This window comes from Oncorhynchus masou, unplaced genomic scaffold (assembly GCF_036934945.1).
Source record: "Oncorhynchus masou masou isolate Uvic2021 unplaced genomic scaffold, UVic_Omas_1.1 unplaced_scaffold_2916, whole genome shotgun sequence".
NCBI classification, from domain to species: Eukaryota; Metazoa; Chordata; class Actinopteri; order Salmoniformes; family Salmonidae; genus Oncorhynchus; species Oncorhynchus masou.
The window spans coordinates 1-25,865 of NW_027009337.1; the positions used below are offsets into that span (position 1 = coordinate 1).

At 41.5% G+C, this 25,865-nt stretch overlaps 1 protein-coding gene across 1 annotated transcript; it reads right to left on the reverse strand.

Annotated features, from left to right (window-relative positions):
• Positions 1 to 6: 6 nt before the first annotated feature.
• Positions 7 to 4,236, reverse strand: LOC135534008 (protein ANKUB1-like; the record flags this gene model as incomplete). Its single annotated transcript, XM_064961169.1, is given in 6 exon segments — positions 7 to 85; positions 87 to 254; positions 641 to 755; positions 899 to 1,109; positions 3,974 to 4,117; positions 4,225 to 4,236. Coding segments are annotated over 6 exon segments (729 nt in total), but the record flags the coding sequence as incomplete, so codon positions are not given.
• Positions 4,237 to 25,865: the final 21,629 nt, after the last annotated feature.

The window sequence follows — 25,865 nt, forward strand, 5'->3', positions numbered from 1 at the left end:
GTCACGACCCTGGGGATCCCGACAGGCAAGGGTCAGAATGCTGCTGGCGATGAAGAGTTTGAGGATGGTGAGCTGGCCGCGCGATGGAGGCGACAGCGGGACACTTGGCGACGTCGGGGTCGGCCGTCTGGTGGCACCACTCACGGTAAGGGTGAACCCCCACCGGCTCAATGACACGCACCCCCAGCAGCCAGCCGGCCAGGTCCAGGTGGCCCAGAGAAGCAGCGATGTAGAGTGCCACCCGGAGCTGGAACCTGGAATAATACAGAATCAATGTATTTATAACACGTTTCAAGTTTTTTTTGTCAAGTTCACAAGATACAGTGGGTTATAAAACAGAACAGTAAAATGCTTACTTGCAAGCTCTTTCCCACAATGCAGTATTAAATATCAGGGTAAGAGAAAGCAACGTATGAAGGAAATAAACACGAGAATATAAGCTATATACAGGGTCAGTACTATCATTGTAAGCTATATAAAGGTTCAGTACTATCATTGTAAGCTATATAAAGGGTCAGTACTATCATTGTAAGCTATATAAAGGTTCAGTACCATCATTGTAAGCTATATAAAGGTTCAGTACCATCACTGTTGATAGTAAGTCTATCATACAGTTCAGTGTGTAGATGTGTATTCTGACCTCATCACAGGTCTCTCCCTAGACAGGTGTCGTTGGACGGTCAGTCTGTGTCCCAGGAAGCAGCCTCTGAGGAACTCCGCCCACCCATCCCAGGTGTCCAACCGTAGAGTAGCCCCTGGGAGACAGAGACACATGCAGGTTGTCCTCCTGGTTGCCATGAACCAAGAATGTGTTCCATACAGTCCATTTGTCTCTGTGTTACATCCATAAGGTGTTGAGCCAGAGGACCATTGATCTATTGCACAAGGAAGGCCATACCCAGGTCAATGGCGTAGTCGTGCAGCCGGTTGCAGTCGTAGAGTTGCAGGCCGGTGGGAGAGCTCAGTCTGAAGGAGCTGACGGGAAGCCCACACTGCTGGGACACCAGGGTCATGAGCCTGGCCACAGATGTACTCAGGAGAAACACAGTGCCCAAGACTGAGAGGGTCTCCCCCGTCACGGCACTGAACACACGCACCACCGGCTCCCGCTGAAGTATAAGACCATGGACATACAGTAAATTCACTTGTTTTACATAAATACCTATGCTGTGTTTATACACTGAGTAAACAAAACATTATGAACACCTGTTCTTTCCATGACAAAGACTTACCAGGTGAATCCAGGTGAAAGCTATGATCCCTTAATGATGTCACTTGTTAAATCCACTTCCACTGTAGATGAAGGGGAGCGGACAGGTTAAAGAAGGATTTTCAAGCCTTGAGACAATTGAGGCATAGGTTGTGTATGTGTGCCATTCAGAGGGTGAATGGGCAAGACAAAATATTTAAGTGCCTTTGAACAGGGTAGTAGGTGCAAGGTGCACCGGTTTGTGTCAAGAATTGCAATGCTGCTGGGGTATTTCACACTCAACAGTTTCCTGTGTGTATCATGAATGGTCCACCACCCAAAGGACATCCAGCCAACTTGGCACAACTGTTGAAAGCATTGGAGTCAACATGGGCCAGCATCCCTGGGGAACGCTTTCAAACACCTTGTAGAGTCCATGCCACAACAAATTGAGGCTGTTCTGATGGCAAAAGGTGGGGTGCAACTCAATATTAGGAAGGTGTTTCTAATGTTTGGTACACTCAGTATATATAAGTTAGGAGTCATATAATTACAGGGGTAAGATGAAGTGGCTCCTTTGCACTGATCTTAGGTCTGGCTTGTGTTTTTACTGCTAATGGTAAAGGTTAGGATTTGGTGAGAGTAAACTGATCCTAGATCTGTGCCCAAGGGCAATGTCTATCCAGAGACAAATCAAAGGTCCATGCTATTTAAACTTAGAATCTACCACCATATCGTGGCTCAAACTTGTAACAACATTTTCTAATTCATGTGCTGTACTGAGTTTTGTTCTATCACATTGAACACTAATCTGGGTGCAGATTAAATTGAACATTAATCTGGGTGAAAATTAAATTGAAGACGAATCTGGGTGCAGATTAAATTGTTAACTGAAATAAGTATAAACTTAAGGGGGCTGAATAATTTTGCACGCCCAATTTTTCAGTTTTTGATTTGATAAAAAAGTTTGAAATATCCAATAAATGTCGTTCCACTTCATGATTGTGTCCCACTTGTTGTTGATTCTTCACAAAAAAATACAGTTTAATATCTTTATGTTTGAAGCCTGAAATGTGGCAAAAGGTCGCAAAGTTCAATGGGGCCGAATACTTTCGCAAGGCACTGTAACCATACTATATCACCATACTATATATTACCACACTCTATATCACCATAATATATATAATCATACTATATAACCATACTATTTAACCATACTATATATCACCATAATATATATTACCATACTATATATCACCACACTATATATCACCATACTATATATTACCATACTATATAACCATACTATATATTACCATACTATATATTACCATACTATATAACCATACTATATATTACCATACTATATTTTACCATACTATATATCACCATACTATATATCACCACACTATATATCACCATACTATATATCACCACACTCTATATCACCATAATATATATAATCATACTATATAACCATACTATATCACCATACTATATAACCATACTATATAACCATACTATACCACCACACTATATATCACCATACTATATAACCATACTATATATCACCACACCCTATATCACCACACTATATATATCACCACACTATATATATCACCACACTATATAACCATACTATATATCACCACACTATATATCACCATACTATATATCACCATACTATATATCAACACACTATATATCACCATACTATATAACCATACTATATAACCATACTATACCACCACACTATATATCACCATACTATATAACCATACTATATATCACCACACTATATATCACCACACTATATATTACCATACTATATAACCATACTATATATCACCACACTATATATCACCATACTATATATCACAATACTATATATCACCACACTATATATCACCACACTATATATCACCACACTATATATCAACATACTATATAACCATACTATATATCACCACACTATATATCACCATACTATATAACCATACTATATATCACCACACTATATATCACCATACTATATATCACCACACTATATATCACCACACTATATATAACCATACTATATAACCATACTATATATCACCATACTATATCATCATACTATATATCACCATACTATATAACCATACTATACCACCACACTATATATCACCATACTATATATCACCATACTATATAACCATACTATATATCACCACACTATATATCACCATACTATATAACCATACATCACCATACTATATATCACCATACTATATATCACCACACTATATATCACCACACTATATATCACCATACTATATAACCATACTATATATCACCAGACTATATATCACCACACTATATATCACCACACTATATATCACCATGCTATATAACCATACTATATATCACAACACTATATATCACCACACTATATATCACCATACTATATAACCATACTATATATCACCATGCTATATATCAACACACTATATATCACCATACTATATAACCATACTATATAACCATAATATATAACCATACTATTTAACCATACTATATAACCATAATATATCACCACACTATATATCACCATACTATACAACCATACTATATATCACCACACTATATATCACCATGCTATATATATCACCATACTATATTTCACCACACTATATCTGAAACACTTTATGTTAATGATAGTATGAAGCTGTTTCAAGCAATAGCCAGCTCACTTGATATGCATTTTCAAGCACGGGTAGAAACAGCGAAGTGTTCGGCTGGTACCTTCAGCAGGCAGCAGATGGCACTGCTCGGGGTGATGCCAACGTCTGTCAGGACCCAGCTGTCCCGAAGGATGGCACCAGCATAGCTCAGCTCCAGGAAGTGCCTCACCTGCTTGTTGTCTGACAGTTGCACGTGGAAGTAATCCTGCCAGAGGAAGAAGATTGGAAACACAAGGAGCCGTAATTGAGTGTCCCATACAATCAGAGTGAGAGGGCTCAACACTGATGGAGCCGTAATGGAGGGTGTCCCACACAGACACCCATTATGGAGGGTGTTCCACCCAGACAGATGTCAATGTTTACCATACAATAATTGTAAAAGTGTCCAATTGTGTACAATTAAGAAATAAGGCCCAAGGAGGTGTGGTATATGACCAATATTCCACGGCCAAGGGCTGTTCTTCGGCACAACGCCACACGGAGGTATATTGGCCATATACCACAAACCCCCACTGTGACATTTTTTTTCTTCAATTTAGTGGTATCCAATTGGTAGTTACAGTCTTGTCCCATTGCTACAACTCCCATATGTACTTGGGTGCACACATATAGAAGTTGCACACATGGGGAACATTTTTAGTAGCCTCGGGTCCGGGAAAGTGTTGGCCTTTTGAAAACCGCATTTCGTGCAATTCTACATAATTTTACATGACTGGAGACTTTGGCATTATCTTTTTTTAATCCGCACAAATGATCGAAATGGCAGGCTACTTTGACACTGACAAACTTAGTATCTGAGATCAATAACAACGATTAAAACATTCCCTAACCAGAAACCCTAACCAGAAACCTTGGATTGATGGCAGCATTCGTGTGAAACTGAAAGCGCGAACCACTGCTTTCAATAAGGGCAAGGTGTCTGGTAACATGACTGAATACAAACAATGCAGCTATTCCCTCCGTAAGGCTATCAAACAAGCTAAGCGTCAGTACAGAGACAAAGTAGAATCCCAATTCAACGGCTCAGACACAAGAGGCATGTGGCAGGGTCTACAGTCAATCACGGACTACAGGAAGAAATCCAGCCCAGTCACGGACCAGGATGTCTTGCTCCCAGGCAGACTAAATAACTTTTTTTGCCCGCTTTGAGGACAATACAGTGCCACTGACACTGCCTGCAACGGAAAAATGCGGTCTCTCCTTCACTGCAGCCGAGGTGAGTAAAACATTTAAACGTGTTAACCCTCGCAAGGCTGCAGGCCCAGACGGCATCCCCAGCCGCGCCCTCAGAGCATGCGCAGACCAGCTGGCTGGTGTGTTTACGGACATATTCAATCAATCCCTATACCAGTCTGCTGTTCCCACATGCTTCAAGAGGGCCACCATCGTTCCTGTTCCCAAGAAAGCTAAGGTAACTGAGCTAAACGACTACCGCCCGTAGCACTCACTTCCGTCATCATGAAGTGCTTTGAGAGACTAGTCAAGGACCATATCACCTCCACCCTACCTGACTCCCTAGACCCACTCCAATTTGCTTACCGCTCAAATAGGTCCACAGACGATGCAATCTCAACCACACTGCACACTGCCCTAACCCATCTGGACAAGAGGAATACCTATGTGAGAATGCTGTTCATCGACTACAGCCCGGCATTCAACACAATAATACCCTCCAAGCTCGTCATCAAGCTCGAGACCCTGGGTCTCGACCCCGCCCTGTGCAACTGGGTACTGGACTTCCTGACGGGCCGCCCCCAGGTGGTGAGGGTAGGTAACAACATCTCCTCCCAACTGATCCTCAACACTGGGGCCCCACAAGGGTGCGTTCTGAGCCCTCTCCTGTACTCCCTGTTCACCCACGACTGCGTGGCCACGCACGCCTCCAACTCAATCATCAAGTTTGCGGACGACACAACAGTGGTAGGCTTGATTACCAACAACGACGAGACGGCCTACAGGGAGGAGGTGAGGGCCCTCGGAGTGTGGTGTCAGGAAAATAACCTCACACTCAACGTCAACAAAACTAAGGAGATGATTGTGGACTTCAGGAAACAGCAGAGGGAACACCCCCTATCCACATCGATGGAACAGTAGTGGAGAGAGTAGCAAGTTTTAAGTTCCTCGGCATACACATCACAGACAAACTGAATTGGTCCACTCACACAGACAGCATCGTGAAGAAGGCGCAGCAGCGCCTCTTCAACCTCAGGAGGCTGAAGAAATTCGGCTTGTCACCAAAAGCACTCACAAACTTCTACAGAGGCACAATCGAGAGCATCCTGGCGGGCTGTATCACCGCCTGGTATGGCAACTGCTCCGCCCTCAACCGTAAGGCTCTCCAGAGGGTAGTGAGGTCTGCACAACGCATCATCGGGGGCAAACTACCTGCCCTCCAGGACACCTACACCACCCGATGTTACAGGAAGGCCATAAAGATCATCAAGGACATCTACCACCCGAGCCACTGCCTGTTCACCCCGCTATCATCCAGAAGGCGAGGTCAGTACAGGTGCATCAAAGCTGGGACCGAGAGACTGAAAAACAGCTTCTATCTCAAGGCCATCAGACTGTTAAACAGCCACCACTAACATTGAGTGGCTGCTGCCTACACACTGACACTGACTCAACTCCAGCCACTTTAATAATGGGAATTGATGGGAAATGTTGTAAATATATCACTAGCCACTTTAAACAATGCTACCTTATATAATGTTACTTACCCTACATTATTCATCTCATATGCATACGTATATACTGTACTCTATATCATCGACTGCATCCTTATGTAATACATGTATCACTAGCCACTTTAACTATGCCACTTTGTTTACATACTCATCTCACATGTATATACTGTACTCCATACCATCTACTGTATCTTGCCTATGCTGCTCTGTACCATCACTCATTCATATATCCTTATGTACATATTCTTTATCCCCTTACACTGTATATAAGACAGTAGATTAGGAATTGTTAGTTAGATTACTTGTTGGTTATTACTGCATTGTCGGAACTAGAAGCACAAGCATTTCGCTACACTCGCATTAACATCTGCTAACCATGTGTATGTGACAAATAACATTTGATTTGATTTAAAAACGACCTTGTCTTGAATCCATCAATAGCCTATAGGCCTAGGTTTGTGAAGAAACATATAGTAGGCTACAACATGAGGAAATTAGTCCTAAAAATGCTTTCCAGTTTCACTGACTCACCCAATGATGCGCAGCTCACTGGTGGAGATTGTCGATGCGCTCGTGTCAAAAGCCTATCTCTCCCTTTCTCTGTTTTGAAAAACAATGTTTGGGAGTTGATCAAATATTTTGGTAGTCTACAGCAGAGTCTTATCTTTTCAGCAAGAGTCCATGCTTTTCAACCTGTGTTTTCCCTCGATTGTATTTGAAATATTGCAAAAGGCCTGTTTTGTCTGCGTGCTGTTTTTTCACTGACAGATTTGCCTCACGTTCCGGACTGTAGGCTATTCTTTGTTATTGAGCTACAATCCGCAGCTCGGCTATTTAAAAAAAAGAAGCTATTGGTCATCTGTAGCTAAATTAGAGGGTTGCTCATGACGTATTAGGCTATTCTAAATGATTTAATTTATTTCTGAACAGACAGCAGTAATTCCGTAACTTTAGAAAATTCCTCCAGAACCCTTCATGCAGCTATGATTCTATAAGGAAACAAATGATGAAGTGCAACTCTGGAGAGATGAGGGGGCAGGATAATTGACGAAGAGGCAACTCGAATGAACTTTGATCGTTTTTATTATAATTGTTACATTGCAAAAAGAGAAAATTATTTTTCATGGCACGAGAGGTACCGGATTCAGCCAAATAGGTTCCGGAACAAAGCAGTCCAGAACGGAAAGGTGCCGGATCCTGTTCTGGCTCAAATTAAGCACTGATTTGAAGTACCAAGGCCTCTACCTGCTGAGTATAAAGATTATTAAACTCGATTCAGTGGGCTTGTCATTCACAGTACTGATGAAAAATCAAGTACAGTTGATCGAAATGTGGATATACGAGGCCATCTAGTGGTCACCGGATTATTTAAAAAAATCATGCAAGCTATCTTTGCACGAGCATGCGATGCCATATATTTGACGCATGTATTTATTTTTCAACATGTATTGTCAATGACTGGAACAAAATATAATTGTATGAGTTATGCCTCTGTGTCCCGGCGTTGTTGCACCCCTCTACTATCTGGCTTGGTGGGGCGATCTCGTTCTGCATGCCCGCTTCACTTATATTCAATGTGTCGTCATGCATTTGTGCATGCACGCTGTTAACGGTCATACCCGTCTTGCTAGCTAATTTAGCTAGCTCATCAACCAGTATTTTATTCGCTTTTTCTGCACGATAGCACTTATTAAAGCCTTGAAACTCATGGGGACCTCACTGTTACCACGGGTCATCGAGCTAGCCCTTATTTGGCAGCAGGGTTGCATCGGTTTCCACTGGATGTGACAGCTTGTTAGGCTGGCTAGCTAGGTAGCTAATTCGCTAACGCGAACTGTTTATCACGTAGCAGCCTATGCTGACGAGCGTCGCTAGCAACTAGCTAACATGGATAAAGTCTAGTCGTGGGTCCACAAAATCAAACATATGGTACTGAACTGATGACAAAATCATGTTTCGAAATTGTAGTAGCTATTTATGTTTTTTTATTGTTGTTGCTTAATGACATTGCGAATATCATAATTTTTGTCATTTAACTACCGATATGTATTTAATCCGGTTTCGGCATGAGAAAAGTATTAATCGCAAATTCCAGCACTAATGGATACCGGGAAATAGAAATAAGAGAACCAGTCACGAATGCGGAGCCACGCCCTAAAATAACATGTGACCACAAGGCGTTTGTGACACGTTCATGCGTTCCAAATTTGTCATAATTGTCTGTTGGTTCTAAATTGTTTATGAGCTTGGCTTCCCTTCAGAAAGCAGCTGATCCTTGTACTCTACAGCTGTATTTTCCTACAGTTAATAATAACACGAGCAACAAAACAGATTTCATTCCTTAAAATGATATTGCCAGATGGAAGAAAATAATAAGGTAGGCTTAAACTGTAATAAGACCGCTTGTGTTTATTTATTTATTTCACCTTTATTTAACCAGGTAGGCAAGTTGAGAACAAGTTCTCATTTACAATTGTGAGCTGGCCAGGATAAAGCAAAGCAGTTCGACACATACAACGACACAGAGTTACACATGGAGTAAAACAAACATACAGTCAATAATACAGTATAAACAAGTCTATATACGATGTGAGCAAATGAGGTGAGATAAGGGAGGTAAAGGCAAAAAAAGTCCATGGTGGCAAAGTAAATACAATATAGCAAGTAAAACACTGGAATGGTAGATTTGCAATGGAAGAATTTGCAAAGTAGAAATAAAAATAATGGGGTGCAAAGGAGAAAAATAAATTAAATACAGTAGGGAAAGAGGTAGTTGTTTGGGCTAAAATATAGGTGGGCTATGTACAGGTGCAGTAATCTGTGAGCTGCTCTGACAGTTGGTGCTTAAAGCTAGTGAGGGAGATAAGTGTTTCCAGTTTCAGAGATTTTTGTAGTTCGTTCCAGTCATCGGCAGCAGAGAACTGGAAGGAGAGGCGGCCAAAGAAATAATTGGTTTTGAGGGTGACAAGAGAGATATACCTGCTGGAGCGTGTGCTACAGGTGGGAGATGCTATGGTGACCAGCGAGCTGAGATAAGGGGGGACTTTACCTAGCAGGGTCTTGTAGATGACATGGAGCCAGTGGGTTTGGTGACGAGTATGAAGCGAGGGCCAGCCTTGGTTTGGTGACAAAACGGATTGCACTGTGATAGACTGCATCCAATTTGTTGAGTAGGGTAATGAAGGCTATTTTGTAAATGACATCGCCAAAGTCGAGGATTGGTAGGATGGTCAGTTTTACAAGGGTATGTTTGGCAGCATGAGTGAAGGATGCTTTGTTGCGAAATAGGAAGCCAATTCGAGATTTAATTTTGGATTGGAGATATTTGTTATGGGTCTGGAAGGAGAGTTTACAGTCGAACCAGACACCTACGTATTTAATCCTGAATCCAGTTGCCCCTCTTGTACTGGGATAAAACAATAGGCAAGCCATGAACCTTATGGAGGAGTGCATGTGTTTTGCAGACACACCTGGGTTCTAGACTGGCTGAGGTAAATATTTTAGGAAAGCCTGGGTTTTTAAATCCCGGTGAAAGCAGATATGTCAAAGTTTGTCAATGTCATGTTGCCCTTCCATTTAGATGAAACTAGCGAAAAGGATCATTTTGCTTCTCTTAATCCACATTTTCTAGCAAAAAAAACATGTTCATGCTTTAGGGCTGGTGGGCTGCATATATATTGGTAAAATATAAAGTGTGTGTGTGTGGGGGGGGGGGGGCGTAGTGGATATAATGGGGTATAGGCCTAACTGTTGTTTTGAGGGTGAAATTTCAACCACAGGATGATATCATCATTGTAAACTAAATTCAGCAGAGCCAAACCTTGTTATAAAATAGGTTGAATTTGTACCTTTGAAAACATGTCAGATTTTCAACATTATATACACATTTAGAAAAAAACAATAGGCAGCACCTCAGCCCGGGATCGAACCCCATCCAGGGTTTTAACTACACCCAGCCCTGCTTAGCTTTAATATGTCACTGACTACTACCAATATGCTATTGTGAGAATTATTATTGAGAGATCTCTTAATAACAAAATATATTCAGTGTTAATATCGAAGTCATTCTAAGGGGTAGGTTTGACAAAGCAAATGAGTGAGTGAGTCTTTGACATGAAGACAGTGGTTAGATTCTGCCATTGGGACTGCTCTGATGTTTCCATTCTCTCCTGGTTATGACCATAGAGCCTTGTCCCAGTCTCTAGACCTGCCTGTCTGTGTGATGGATGACCACCTGACCTCTGAAGCTGTCAATGAGATGGTAAGTTGACCTTGTCATTTCATATTACAACATTAATCCAATAAAAAGTTATAGTGATGCTATCATTGGCAATGTTGACGTACCACAACCATCTCTGTTGTGTTGCAGTTGTTTAATTGGCCCAACGTTGCCAATGCTCCTCCACTCTCTAACGGTTCATAAGTTCTTTCAGTATGATATTTGTCGTATATTAAGTTTGATATTAAGTTTGATTATTTGCAATATAATTACATTTCTACCAGGAGCAGAGCAATTCTACCAGGAGCAGAGCAACCTCAGTGATGGAAACCACAGAAGAGGGGAAGCTCAACAATGTGGAACATCAGACACTTATGGACTTCCTTCAAAACCTAACTGAGAAGTATGTTCTGTTTTCTTTGGTACTATCACACCTTCAAGGAAATAGGATCAAATTAGAAACGGATCAATCAAAAAAATGTTCAGTGCTAGAAAAGTTGTCACATTGCATTTTTGCCAAAACAACTGACACAAAGCAAGTATAACTTCACGATCAGGCAAATAATTAAATAAAAACTATTCTGCCACGCATCCTGATATGACAACATTTATAACAATATTGTTTTCAGGCAATGGAGGGGGATTCGTGAGGGCTTTGACCCGGTAAGATCATGTTACTGACAATTTAATTAGATTACCATGAAAACTCTGCCTAATGTTTAACCTTGTTCATAAGCTTTTGAAAGACGCACTATGCAACATTTTAAAACACTTCTTCTGTTTCTGGAATACAGCTGACAAAACAACAGCTTGCCGGCTTGTGTCTGAGGATTGTCCAGTTTTTATCGGACAAGCTGATGCAGATCATCATCCCAGGTCTTTACGAACTACTGGGCATCCAAGATGCTGCCTCCTCTCCATTGTCACAGAGATCTCTCACAGCGTCACTCACCAGTTTGTTAGACGATAAGACTAACACCAAGTCCCGCGTGAGATTTACTGAGGCTGGTGTACCTAAGAGGCCAGGCAGTCGAAAGTCTTACAATAGCTTTCGCATCCCGACTCCCTACCCTTCCTCCAACTGTATGGAGCAGGAAGAGGAAGAAGAGCAGGAATCACAACTTAAGTTCAAGGAGATTTACCTGACTAAGGGCAGTGGAAGCTACCTGCCCAAGGGGCCATGAGGTATGTTCTTAAAGGGAAATTTAACAACTTCATATTCATCTCCAGCATCACCATATGTGAAAATTACACATTTCCATGCTTTGTAGTAAAAAAAATATAGAGGGACGTAACTGTTTCCAATAGTGCTGAGAAATTAGTGCTTTTTGAGGTTGGTTTGGTTTCAAATTCAAATATTTAAAAAATAATCACGGTTTTGGATTTCAATACTTTTTTTAGACATTGAATGCACTATGGATTATGTGTGTTGAATGCTGTAACAACACATAATAAAACAATGAATAAAAGTCCCATGATGGTAGTGACTGTCCATTACTGTTTATGACTTATCAACCATCATTTACTTTCTCATATAAAATATTTATTTGATGACTTTATTATTTCATTCAAGTCATCAACTCATCTCTATAGAGCTGCTGCTTATCCTGTCTGACAAAATCACTATTTTAGTAGTTCTTCTAAGTAAATAAGACCTACTTTTATGACCGCTGAACACCAACTGTCAATCACTTAGATCATGTATTTCCAGGTAGAGAATCCTCCCAACGCAACTGCTTTTTATCTCTCTCATGCATTCTCTCGTCTCTCCGTCTCAGTCAATGAGGTTTCCGTATCTGCTCCACACAGAGTGGACAAGTAAGTGGGCGTGCAATGGATTATTTAATTGCCATATTTTCTGTGCTAAACTATGTAGAATATTGGCCTGTTGGAAACTACAACTCCCTACTACATTGCATAGTTCGTGCTTGATTGATTTATCTCTACAGAAACTGAGCATCGAGCTCACAGAAGAAGAAAACAATTATCTATATGGAATTCAAATAATTGAGCCGACGTCGGTCAATTAGTTGTTTAAAAACCGAAAAATAACAAAAATGTTGGTTAAATGCTCAGCTCTAGATTCTAATGACATCATCAGTGTGCATCGTGTGATTTTAACCAATTATGAGTAGGCATTGCCTACTAATTGGTTGATGATGTCATAGAAAACACTTATCTTCCTCTTTCTTTTTTACTACAAAACATAGAAATGCCCGTTTTTCACATATGCTGATGTTGGGGTGGTGCTGGAGATGATGAATATGAAGTTGAAACATTTAGAAATTTCCCTTTAACATTTCTTCAAACTGCCTTGTATTTATGATTGTCCTTGAAGTTATTAGAAGTTACAGTATTTGAAGTTTATAGCAATTTGGATTTTTGTAGAGGATAGATATTGCCAGGATAGATAGATATCTACAGGCCAGTTTCAATACAAATGACTTATACAAAAAAAAACATTTAATTGGGCTTTAGAAATTAAGCAGTGAGGCTGACATCACACTAAGGTTTTTTCTCAGAGAAACAGCAGCGTTTTCCTCATTGTTTTCAATGGTGCAGATGTATTTGACACACTGAATGTGCATCACAGCCTTACATATTATTTGTTTGACTGTGATGATTTCTGTTTTTTTTTCAAGGACTCTAACCTCTCTGTCTGATGTGCAGAAGAAAACAACCAACTCTGAGACTCGCTACAAGTCCTCTTAGGTGTCTCAGAGGACACCCTCGTCACCTGTGTGCAGGACAGCTTGCAAGGTTCTCTCTCCAAACTTGCATGCATGTCCAATTCTCCATCTGGAAGTGCAGGCTCTCCGATGCTGACCCCTGCTGTAATGGCAGAAGTGATTAAAGATGTCAAGTCGGCCTTATCAGTGGTCGTTAAGAGTGCCTCCGCAAGTCAAACCTCTCTAGTGACACCGGTAAGTGGAGACTCACAGACCAAGGTGACTGAGAGCATGGTGAGAGAGCTGGCTGCTAAACTTGAAAAAGTTGATCAAGAGAGCAAGAGTCTAACAGGGCAAGTCATGACCATGATCTCTGACACAATGGTGGCTTTTGTTGACAAGAACGAACAGAATTTGCTGAAAGATCTGAAGGACAAGATCACATTTTTGGCATCGCATGTTGGCTTCATTGAGGATCTTGATGCCCTGATAAGGAAATACGAGAGCAGCTACAATATTGGTGAATCTGGTTCCTCCTGCACGCTCACATCTAAGAGCATCCAAAAACTCTCCAGCCGGGAGTTTCAAACATCAGCAATACAAGCAGTGAGTGGAGTTCTTGCCAAAAAAGTCAGTAGTTTGAGCTTTCCTAGTTCAGTCATTCAGTCTGAGTTAACAGGTGCTGTATCAGGTCAAACATTGTCTGGCATTGTAAAGACAGAGTCAATTCACCCAGTGGGCTCAGCAGCGTCAGTAGTTGTTAAGACTTTTGTGTCAGATATGAAGTCCTTGGCTGAATCTGAAGAGAGTCCCCAACAGAAGAGTGCCTGGTCTGCTGCTGTTCACATTTACGACAGCATCCAAAACAACTTGAAAGATTATTTCGGCAAGCTTCAGCGATGTGCCTTAAAGAGTATTGTCACATCTGATGACAACATCACAAATGCTGAGTTTACGGAGACAGTTCCACTTCCTTGCTTAGACATGAAATATAGGCCCAGTAAGAGTGAGCCTCAGTTGCCAGAGTCCACTGGTGAAGTTACTTACAAAGAGGCCTAAGTGAGTGCTCAAAACTTCTTTGGGCACAAACTGAGTCAGAAGAATGCAAGCTCCTTCTGACAACTTGCACCAAAGAAGTCATCTCAGAGCTTCTGGTCTTGTACAAGACTGAGATGTCAAAGGAGGACCCCTGTACACTGTTGGAGAAAAAGGATCAGACTTCTCTATTGAGATACAACAATTTGTAGAGGGTGTTCTGGTTCAGCTTGGGGATATCTCCCATTCCAGGGCCTCATCACCAATAGTATATGAGTTCCCCTGTCAAATTGAGGACAGCAGAAGTAAGGCCACAGCTTCTTTGACCAGTCTGTTAGATTGCATGAAAAAACTCTCAAGTGAGGAATTCAAGAGAGACACCACTCAAGCAGTGAGTGAATTCCTAGTTAAAAAGTCCAACAGTAGCTTAACTAGTGTACAGCCTGCATATTCTGTAGCATCCAGGTCTTGTTCCGTTCAAAACCAGAGCACCTTGTCAAAGGATATTTGTGCAGATTCTGCTGCCTTTGGCATCATTGACACATTTGTGGAAGACCTGCAGAGCTTGGCACAACCTTCAGAAGTAGAGGAGAGAGAACCTGACCTCCAGGAAAATGCACAAAAGCGAAAGAGCAGGATCTGGTCTGCTACCACTAGTTTATATAACAATATAAAGAAGACATTAAAGGGCTTCACCATTCACCGGTGGAGGTCAGACGTGCAGAGAAGAATGTCTCGCCATACACCCACAGAGGACTCTGGACATCTTGTGACTGAGGAGTACCTTGGTTTGGCAAGCCAGAACTTGACGCAAGCTAGTAAGAGTGTGCCTCACTTGCCCAGTTTGAACCAGGAAGTGACTCTACACATGGGTGTCAGCGGGAGTTCAAAACTTCTCTGGACTGAAACAGACGAGGGTCTAATGAACAATAGTACCAAACAGGTCATTTCAACAATCTTGACCTCATGCGAGGATCAGACATCAAATGCACCTTGCTTCTCCACAGTAGGAAAGAAAATATCTGATATGTCCCTTGAGGTCAACATATTGGTAGGTGGTGTTCTGTCTCAGCTGAAGGACATCCCCTTGTCAAGGTCCCCAACACCATGTGAAGACATGTTTGAACGTCTCCAAGATTCTACTGAGCGAACCTCTCCAGTAAGTCTAGATTGCAGCACGGCTGCCTCCAAAGGCATTGCATCTTCCCACAGTCTTTCAACAAAGAGCCTCCAAAAACTTGTTAGTCATGAGTTCCAAACCAAAGCTGAGGAAGGAGTGAGTGAGGTCCTCTCTAGATCATTTAACATTGTGGAGGAAGGTACAACAGATAAGTACCTCCAGTCTGTATCTACATCCACCACATCTTCTGATATTATACAAACCATAGTGAAAGATCTGCAGGAGCTCACCCAGACCACCCAATCATCTGACATGGTATCTGGAACCTCCCTGCTCACCACTGGACAGGTTTCTGAAAAAAGAATCTGGTCTGTTGCTCGTAACATCTACTACAGTCTGCAAAGTAAGATTACGGAGTTTCTCAGAAAAGATCTTCAAATGTCAGACACAACACTTGGTTCAATCCAAATATTTACATATCAAAGCAGTCCTGCTTCACAAAGAGCAAGTCTCGGCCATCTTGAGGTCAACCAGAGCAGTGTTACACCTGGTGGAAACGATGCCTGTGTGGACATTCCGCACAAATTACTACCTAAAACCACTAAGCTCTCAGGATCCATGCTGGAGGATATTGGCACGATCCGTTGTAGGAGTGCTGACAGCCAAAACACAAGAAATACCTCTTCTTCACGCTCCTCCATCCCTCTAACACCTACTTCAAAATCAAAGCAGTCAGAATGGGACTTCACCTTGCCCGGTACTCCCATCCCCACTGAATTACCTGCTCAGAGTGACTTTCCCATTGTAAGAAACATGATCATTCAGGACTTGTTTCACACAGAGAACTTACTTCCCCCATCCTTTGTGGACAAAGTCAGGCAAGCTGCCGGGGTGGTAGTGGACGAAATGGTGGAAAGTGTTGAGAACACACAGGAAGATGGAAAAGTTGCTTCTCATCCTGACAACCTCCGATCTGCTGTTAGGAAATTGAGAAAAATAATTTCCACTGGGACCATCCACATTTTCAGCCATGAATTTGTGGATAAAGTGATAGCCCTTCAGGACAGCCACAGCACTCCACAGGTCTTAACATTGGAAGCAGCCAGAAGTGCTTCAGACTCCATTCTTTCAAGGCTGAAATGGGGAAAGGAACAATGTGCCATATCCAGGAAGCTCTCCTCTCAGCTTCTCCAGATATTTGCTGAAGAGACAGTGAAGGGCTTCCTAAAACAGTGGTTAGATGAGTATGAAAATATCAACATTGATGTTTCAGTCCAGAATGAACCAAGCACCTCTACTTGCATGGTCTTTCCTATCCAGCTCAATCAGAGCAAGCCAGAGGATAGTGACACAATGAATCAGCTCACGAAGGTCATGGTCAACAAAATGATGGATGCCTTATCAGTTGGCTCAAGTCATCAAATGATCACCAAAGCCAATGCCAAATGTTCTTTTGAGTCCGGTACCAGCATGGCCACCAGTGACATTGTAGAAGGGATGTTGGATTTGGTAAGGGATAGCACCAGCAGTACTGGAGAGCAGATCCCCATCTTCAAGTCCAAGAAAAGCAAGAAAACCATGTTCAGCAAGATATGCTTTAACACAAAGGTATAGTACAAGTACAGATTTTTCATGAATAACACTGCTTTTGAATGTATGAGATATTATTTGTTTATATAATTCAGTATTTTAGCATTGTATTGCCCTTTTGCAGTTGATATACTTACTTTAAGATATATAACAGTTTGTTTTAATGTGCCTTTTCCCACCAAACAGGGTTCCAAGAAAGTTAGAAAGGACCACTGTCCTCAAAAGTCTATGGAGTACCAGCCTCAGAACACTTCCCCTACTGTGTACTTTACAGGTAAGCCCTGCTGCTGCTCATTCAAGACTAAGATATTATTACTTTAGCGTTCAACTAATTCATTTGGAAAGACATTGCACTCTGCTCTGAATTGTTACCCATGACATACTGGATGGTCTTTCTTTGCAGAGTCGAGGACAAATTCTCATGGCTCCTTTGCTCCAGAGGGAAATGACATCGCATATTCCTTCCCACCTGAAGAGAAGAGTCACAAACCCTCCCTTTTCACCAGAATGTATAGAGCCATCACTAGAAGCTTCTCCAACCCAAGATAATTTTCCTCATTAAATGAGATTGCATTCATTTGTTGTCATATGTTGACTGTTTTGCGAGCACAGACTGTAATATGTTCTGCGATTCATCCACATGCATTGAGGAGTATACCACCTCAGTCACAGGCTACATCAATAAGTGGATCGACAACGTCGTGCCCACAGTGACCGTATGTACATATCCCCGACAGAAGCCATGGATTACAGGCATCATCCACACCGCGCTAAAGGCTAGAGCTGCTTCTTTCAAGGAGCGGGACACTAATCCAGACACTTATATGAAATCCTGCTATGCCCTCAGACTAACCATCAAACAGGCAAAGTGGTTGGTTAGGTCAGGGTGTGACTAGGGTGGGCAATCTAGGTGATCTATTTCTTTGTTTGGACTGGTATGGTTCCCAATCAGAGGCAGCTGTCTATCGTTGTCTCTGATTGGGGATCATACTTATGAACATTATGTTTGTTTATATATATATATTTTTTTTTTGGTGTTCATCTAATAAAGTAAGATGTACACTTATCACGCTGCACCTTGGTCTCCTCATTCCGACGACGAGCGTAACACAAAGCGTAAATACAGGACTAAGATTGAATCCTACTACACCGGTTCTGATGCTCGTTGGATGTGGCAAGGCTTGCAAACTATTACGGACAACAAAGGGAAACCCAGCCGCAAGCTGCCCAGAGACACAAGTCTGCCAGACGGGCTAAGTGCCTTTTATGCTCGCTTCAAGGCAAGCAACACTGAGGCATGCATGAGAACATCAGCTGTTCGGTACGACTGTGATAACGCTCTCTGTAGCCAATGAGAGCAAAACCTTTAAAAAGGTCAACATTCACAAGGGGTCAGATGGATTACCAGGACGTGTGCTCCGAGCATGCGCGGACCAACTGGCAAGTGTCTTCACTGACATTTTCAACCTCTGTAATACCTACATGTTTCAAACAGACCACCATAGTCCCTGTGCCCAAGAAAGTGAAGGTAACCTGCCTAAATGACTATTACCCCATAGTCTTTGAAAGGCTGGTCAAGGCTCACATCAACACCATCATCCCAGAAACCCTATATATCCAATTCAATTTGCATACCGCTCCAACAGCTTCACAGATGATGCAATATCAATGGTGATCTATACTGCCCTTTTCCACCTGGTCAAAAGGAACACCTATGTGAGAATGCTGTTCATTGACTACAGCTCATCATTCAACACCACCGTGCCCACAAAGCTCATCACTAAGCTAAGGACCCTGGAACTGAACACCTCCCTCTGCAACTGGATCCTGGACTTCCTGAAGGGCCTCCCCCAGGTGGTAAAGTTAGGCAACACCACATCTGCCACACTGATCCTCAACATGGGGGCCCCTCAGGGGTGCGTGCATAGTCCCCTCCTGCATGGCCAGCATGACTCAAAACCATCATTCAGTTTGCTGACGACACAACAGGGGTGGGCCTGATCACCGACAATGATGAGACAGCCTATAGTGAGAGACCTGGCAGTGTGGTGCCATAACAACAACCTCTCCCTCAACATGAGCAAAACAAAGAAGATGATCGTGGACGACAGGAAAAGGAGGGCAGAACACTCCCCCATTCACATCAACAGGGCTGTAGTGGAGCGGATTGAGAATTATATTCATATTCTCCCTGCTGCCATTCAGATTGGAGCGTGTGACTGTATCTAAATTAATTTACCCCCTGTTTTTTTGCATAAATGTCTGTCATCAGTATTTATTTTATCTTTATTTAACTAGGCAAGTCAGTTAAGAACAAATTCTTATTTTCAATGACGGCCTAGGAACAGTGGGTTAACTGCCTGTTCAGGGGCAGAACGACAAATTTGTACCTTGTCAGCTCGGGGATTTGTAGCATTTGTATATTAAAGTGATGTACAGACTGAGTTTGTACTCTATTTTTAAGCCATGAAAATCGAACTATCCTTGAACATAACTTAATTTTCAAGTTGAAAGAGTGCACCAAGAATAAATTGTGAGTGAATAAATATTCTGTTTTTAATCAAACTTTTGTAATGCTGTAAACCCTTTCCATCAATTGTCACTCCAGGTATTCTGAACATTGTCTTTTCTATTATGAATGGGATATTTTTCATACCAGTTTGACTGTTCAGACAAGTGTAATAAACTATCATTACGAACGTGAATGTTTAAGTTATACACCTTCAATACTTGTTACCTACATTAAGCCAAGATGGATCTTGAACTTCGATACCATTACATGAAGGGTCAATGGTGAAAACCCTGCAAGCCAGTGATATAGAGACATTAGAAAAGGTTTTTTTCAGTGGTGCAAAGTACTTAAGTAAAAATTATTTAAATCGTTTTGGGGGTATCTGTACTTTAACTATTTATATTTTTGGCAACTTCAGTACATTCATAAAGGACAAAAATGAACTTTTGACTCCATCCACTTTCCCTGATACCCAAAAATACATTTTGAATGCTTTGTATGACAGGAAAATGGTCCAATTCACACACTTATCAAGAGAACATCCCCTACCTCTGATCTGGCAGACTCAATAAACACAAATGCATATTTTATAAATTATGTCTTAAGTGTTGGAGTGTGCCCCTGGCTATTCTTACATTTAAAAAAAAAATTTGCTTATTTTTTTTATTATTTTAACTTTTGATACTTGAGAATATTTCAAACCAAATACTTCCCAAGTAGTATTTTACTGGGCAACTTTCACATTTACTTGAGTCATACTGTTTGCAACTGACTGATTGAGGACTTTTTCCACCACTATTTGTTTTGGACATTTATCTTTTATCAAATGTATTTGACAGGGACAATCTACTGTATTTCTGTAAATGTGCCAGATTTAGCCAGCTGGCTTTGTGATGTAACAAAGGTAGTTGATGATGTAATGAAAACAGACAGTTAAATATGTGTGTGTAGAACTGTTGCACATTTGCTCTGGAAATGAGGACCAAACCTACTCGTCAAAAGGAGTGAATTGCACCTCCAATTGAAGTCAATAATAAGGTATGGAATCATGCCAATACAGTCATTATTTATATAGCTCTGTAGCTTGCAGTATTTTGAAGGAGATAAGCAAGGGAAAATGATGCTTTGGTTAATATTTCTCACGTGAAAGGTAACATGACCATGCCAACTGAAAAATGGATACATGAATATTGGTCAAATGTACCTACATCTTCTGAAGCTGTGTTGGGCCTACTTGATAGTTTAAAAAAAGTCACATAGACGATGTCCATAAATTAGACAACAATACTGAACAGTTGTAGCCCGTTGGTAGTGGTAGGCTTCTGGCTGTGATCTCTGACCCCTGTAACAGTGAATAGTGGCAATTTACCCGCGGTGTTTAGGCTTGTTTACTAGGCTAACTAGTGCATTGGGGTGGGCTATGTGCAGCATGGGCATACAGGAAACCACTCCAGCCGCTTAACTCACCTTGGCCACGAGCTCTATAGTTTACAGCTATTGCATCACCTACAAAGCATCAAATGAATGTTGAATGTCAGGTATTTTAATTGTCTGTATTGTCTACTTGTTAAATGTTTGTAAAGTCTTAATTTGTAATTGTTTGTAATGTCTTATCAATTGGTGTTGGACCACATGAAGATTAGCTAACGTTATGGCGTTAGCTAATGGGGACTCTAGTAAAGATTCAAAGACTGTTCACAGATTCACATTGATCACAGAATCTGATTGATAATCTTAATTCGAAGTTTGAGTTTTTTACTGGACAACCAACACTTGACAGATGGGCTAAAACATAGAAAGAAAATGTGATCTTGGATCTTGAACTCCCCTAGCTACATTTCGACTTAATGTTCAATGTTACTAGTAGCACTCTGTCCTTACGAACAGTAAATCATTGGGTCTGACTCTTTTGATTTAATGCAATTTCATCATCGATAGTGAAACAACCACCACATAATCGTCAACTCCCCCTTACAAAACATGAATTTATTTGTGGTTTATCCTCTAGCTATTTGGTAATAGGTGTGATCCTGACTTGGAATGGCCACGAAGTTACACGTTTTTTTAGGTCCAGTTAGTTTGGAAGTTGTGGTAAATGGGGGAGTGTGAGCGCGTGTCATGAGATGCTGCAGGTGTTGATATGGGGATGGATAGGCTACCTCTTATACATTGGACACTGCCTTTAATTACTACGCTCTGCCTGCACCTACCTCAACTGGTACTCTGCTGCCTCGCTGTGGTGAGAGCACTAACACACTGAACATGATGGACAAGGATGCTCCATATAGCCATCCATCACTGTCCAGTTGTGATGGATGTAATACAGAATGACAAGATATGGTTTGATATCTCTTCTGAAACTGGGGTGGGGTTATTGAGTTCAGGGTTGTGTAATGGTTGCTTCCATGTCAGTCCTCAAAGATGAAATTGCATAGAATCGAATGAATCACATCCAATGATTTCCCGCTTTGGACATTGTTTTGAAAATGATTCTCCATAGCTGCCATACCTTTGATGTCATAAACTGTTACAGAATTCCCCTTCCTTATTATAAACTCTGATTAAAACTATGGAGTTCATTGGCCTACAACACATGTGTGTGTATTTGCCCTTAAAATGATATTGCTAGATGGAAGAAAATAATAAGATAGGCCTAAACTATAATAAGATGTACTTGAAAGATACTATAAATAGCAGTAGACATACCTGGGTTCTAGACTGGTATTTAGGGCAAGCATTTTAGGATTATACATATGGTTAGTGTCAACTTCTACTTACATGTTAAAGCTCAGCCATGTTGCTACATGTTTACTCATTGACTTCAAGTAGAGCATTGTTTGTGAATCTGAATAAAAGCCTAATAAAAGTGTATCACCCCCAGCTTGGGCAGCACTGCTACACTGCTTTTTTGGGCTAAAGGTGTTTGTGACACGTGCATGTGTTCCAATGATGTCATAATTGTCTGTAGGTACTGTGTTGCCTATCAACTTGGCTGTCCTTCAGAAAGTAGATAATACTTGTATTTTCAAACAATTAATAAAAATACTAGCAACAAAACAAACTAAATAGATTTAATCCATTAATATGATATTGCCAGATGGAAGAAAATAACAAGGTAGGCCTAAACTGTAATAAGATATATCTTATAGACTGCTTCAGTGCATTTGGAAAGTATTCAGACCCCTTGACTTTTTACACATTTCATTTTTTACGCTACAGCCTTATTCTAAAATGGATTACAGACAACATTTTCCTCATCAATCGACACACAATATCCTATAATGACAAAGCAAAAACAGTTTTTTAGACATTTTTGCAATTTAATATGGAAAAAAACAGAAATACCTTATTTACATAAGTTTTCAAACCCTTTGGTATGAGACTCGAAATTGAGCTCCGGTGCATCCTGTTTCCCTTGATCATCCTTGAGATGTTTCTACAACATGATTGGAGTCCACCTGTGGTAAATTCAATTGATTGGACATGATTTGGAAAGGCACATACCTAAGGTCCCACAGTTGACAGTGCATGTCAGAGCAAAGACCAAGCCATGAGGTCGAAGGAAATGTCCGTAGAGCTCAGAGACAGGATTGTGTTGAGGCACAGATCTGGGGAAGGATACCAAAAACTGCCTGCAGCATTGAAGGTCCCCAAGATCACATTGGCCTCCATCATTCTTAAATGGAAGAAGTTTGGAACCACCAAGACTTTTCCTACAGCTGGCCGCCCGGGCCAAACTGAGCATTCAGGGGAGAAGGGCATTGGTCAGGAAGGTGACCATGAACCTGATAGTCACTCTGACAGAGCTCCAGTTCCTCTGTGGAGATGGGAGAACCTTCCAGAAGGACAACCATCTCTGCAGCACTCCACCAATCAGACCTTTATGATAGAGTGGCCAGACGGAAGCCACTCCTCAGTAAAAGGCACCTAAAGGACTCAGACATGAGAAACAAGATTCTCTGGTCTGATGAAACCAAAATTTAACTTTTGGCCTGAATGCCAAGCGTCACGTCTAGAGGAAACCTGGCACCATCCCTACGGTGAAGCCTGGTGGTGGTAGCATCATGCTGTGGGGATGTTTTTCAGCAGCAGGGCCTGGGAGACTTGTCGGAATCTAGGGAAAGATGAATGGAGCAAAGTACAGAGAGATCCTTGTTGAAAACTAGCTCCAGAGTGCTCAGAACCACACACTGGGGCAAAAGTTCACCTTCTAACAGGACAACGACCCTAAGCACACAGACAGGACAATGCAGGAGTGGCTTCGGGACAAGTGTCTGAATGTCCTTGAGTGGCCCAGCCAGAGCCCGGAGCTGAACCCGATCGAACATCAAGGGTCACCACCAACTTTGAACATCCCAGGAGCACCATTAAATCCATTATTAAAAAATTTAAAGAATATGGCACCACAACAAACCTGCCAAGAGAGGGCCGCCCACCAAAACTCACGGACCAGGCAAGGAGGGCATTAACCAGAGAGGCAACAAAGAGACCAAAGACAACCCTGAAGGAGCTGCAAAGCTCCACAGCGGGGATTGGAGTATCTGTCCATAGGGCCACTTCAGCCATACAGTCCACAGGGCTGGGTTTTACGTTAGAGTGACCAGAAAAAAGCCATTGCTTAAAGAAAAACATTTGAAAACACGTTTGGTGTTTGCCAAAAAGGTATGTGGGAGACTCCCCAAACATATGGAAGAAGGTACTCTGGTCAGAGGAGACAAAATTGAGCTCTTCAGCCATCAAGGACAACGCTATTTTCTGAGAACATCATCCCGACAGTGAAGCATGGTGGGGGCATCATCATGCTGTGGGGATGTTTTTCATCAGCAAGGACTGGGTAACTGGTCAGAATTGAAGGAATGATGGATGGCGCTAAATACAGGGAAATTCTTGAGGGAAACCTGTTCCAGCAGGACAATGGCCCTAAGCATAATGCTAAAGCAACACTCGAGTGGTTTAAGGGGAAATATTTGAATGTCTTGGGATGGCCTAGTCAAAACCCAGACCTCAATCCAATTGAGAATCTGGGGTATGATTTAAAGATTGCTGTACACCAGCAGAACCCATCCAACTAGAAGGAGCTGGAGCAGTTTTGTCTTGAAGAATGGGCAACTCCCAGTGGCTAGATGTGCCAAGCTTATAGAGACGTACCCCAAGAGACTTGTAGCTGTAATTGCTGCAAAATGTGGCTCTACAAAGTATTGACTTTGGGAGGTGAATAGTTATTCACGCTCAAGATTTGTTTTTTGTCTTATTTCATGTTTGTTTCACAATAAAAAATATTTTGCATCTTCAAAGTGGTAGGCATGTTGTGTAAATCAAATTATACAAACCCCCCAAAAATCTATTTTAATTCCAGGTTATAAGGCAACAAAATAGGGAAAATGCCAAGGGGGGTGAATACTTTCGTAAATGGTTCAGTTCACATAAACAGTCATTATTTTCAGTTTGAGAGATCATCCCGGGCTTTGCCCCGTCTGCTGGAGCTGAGATGTCCCTGGAGGACATAGAACAACAAGACTATGATGTTTCTGACACTGAGACAGTCAGGTAAGGCCACTCACACTCTGTCCAGTTAGATATTTGTGTGGAGATTAAGAGAGAGAGACTAATAAGAGAGAACTTGTTATGGGGCAGGTCAGGCGTCATTCTTGGAGTCATTTGTAGGGTCAAGTCCCCAGCCGATCTATTTGAACCCCTCATTATTTGTGGCCATGTATTAACTACTAAATGAGTCTTTGACATGAAGACAGTGGTTAGATTCTGCCATTGGGACTGCTCTGATGTTGTTTCCATTCTCTCCTGGTTATGACCATAGAGCCTTGTCCCAGTCTCTAGACCTGCCTGTCTGTGTGGTGGATGACCACCTGACCTCTGAAGCTGTCAATGAGATGGTAAGTTGACCTTGTCATTTCATATTACAACATTAATCCAATAAAATGCTATAGTGATGCTATCATTGGCAATGTTGATGTACCACAACCATCTCTGTTGTGTTTCAGTATTTTAAATTGGCCCAACGTTGCCAATGCTCCTCCACTCTCTAACGGTTCATAAGTTCTTTCAGTATGATATTTGTTGTATATTAAGTTTGATATTAAGTTTGATTATTTGCAATATAATT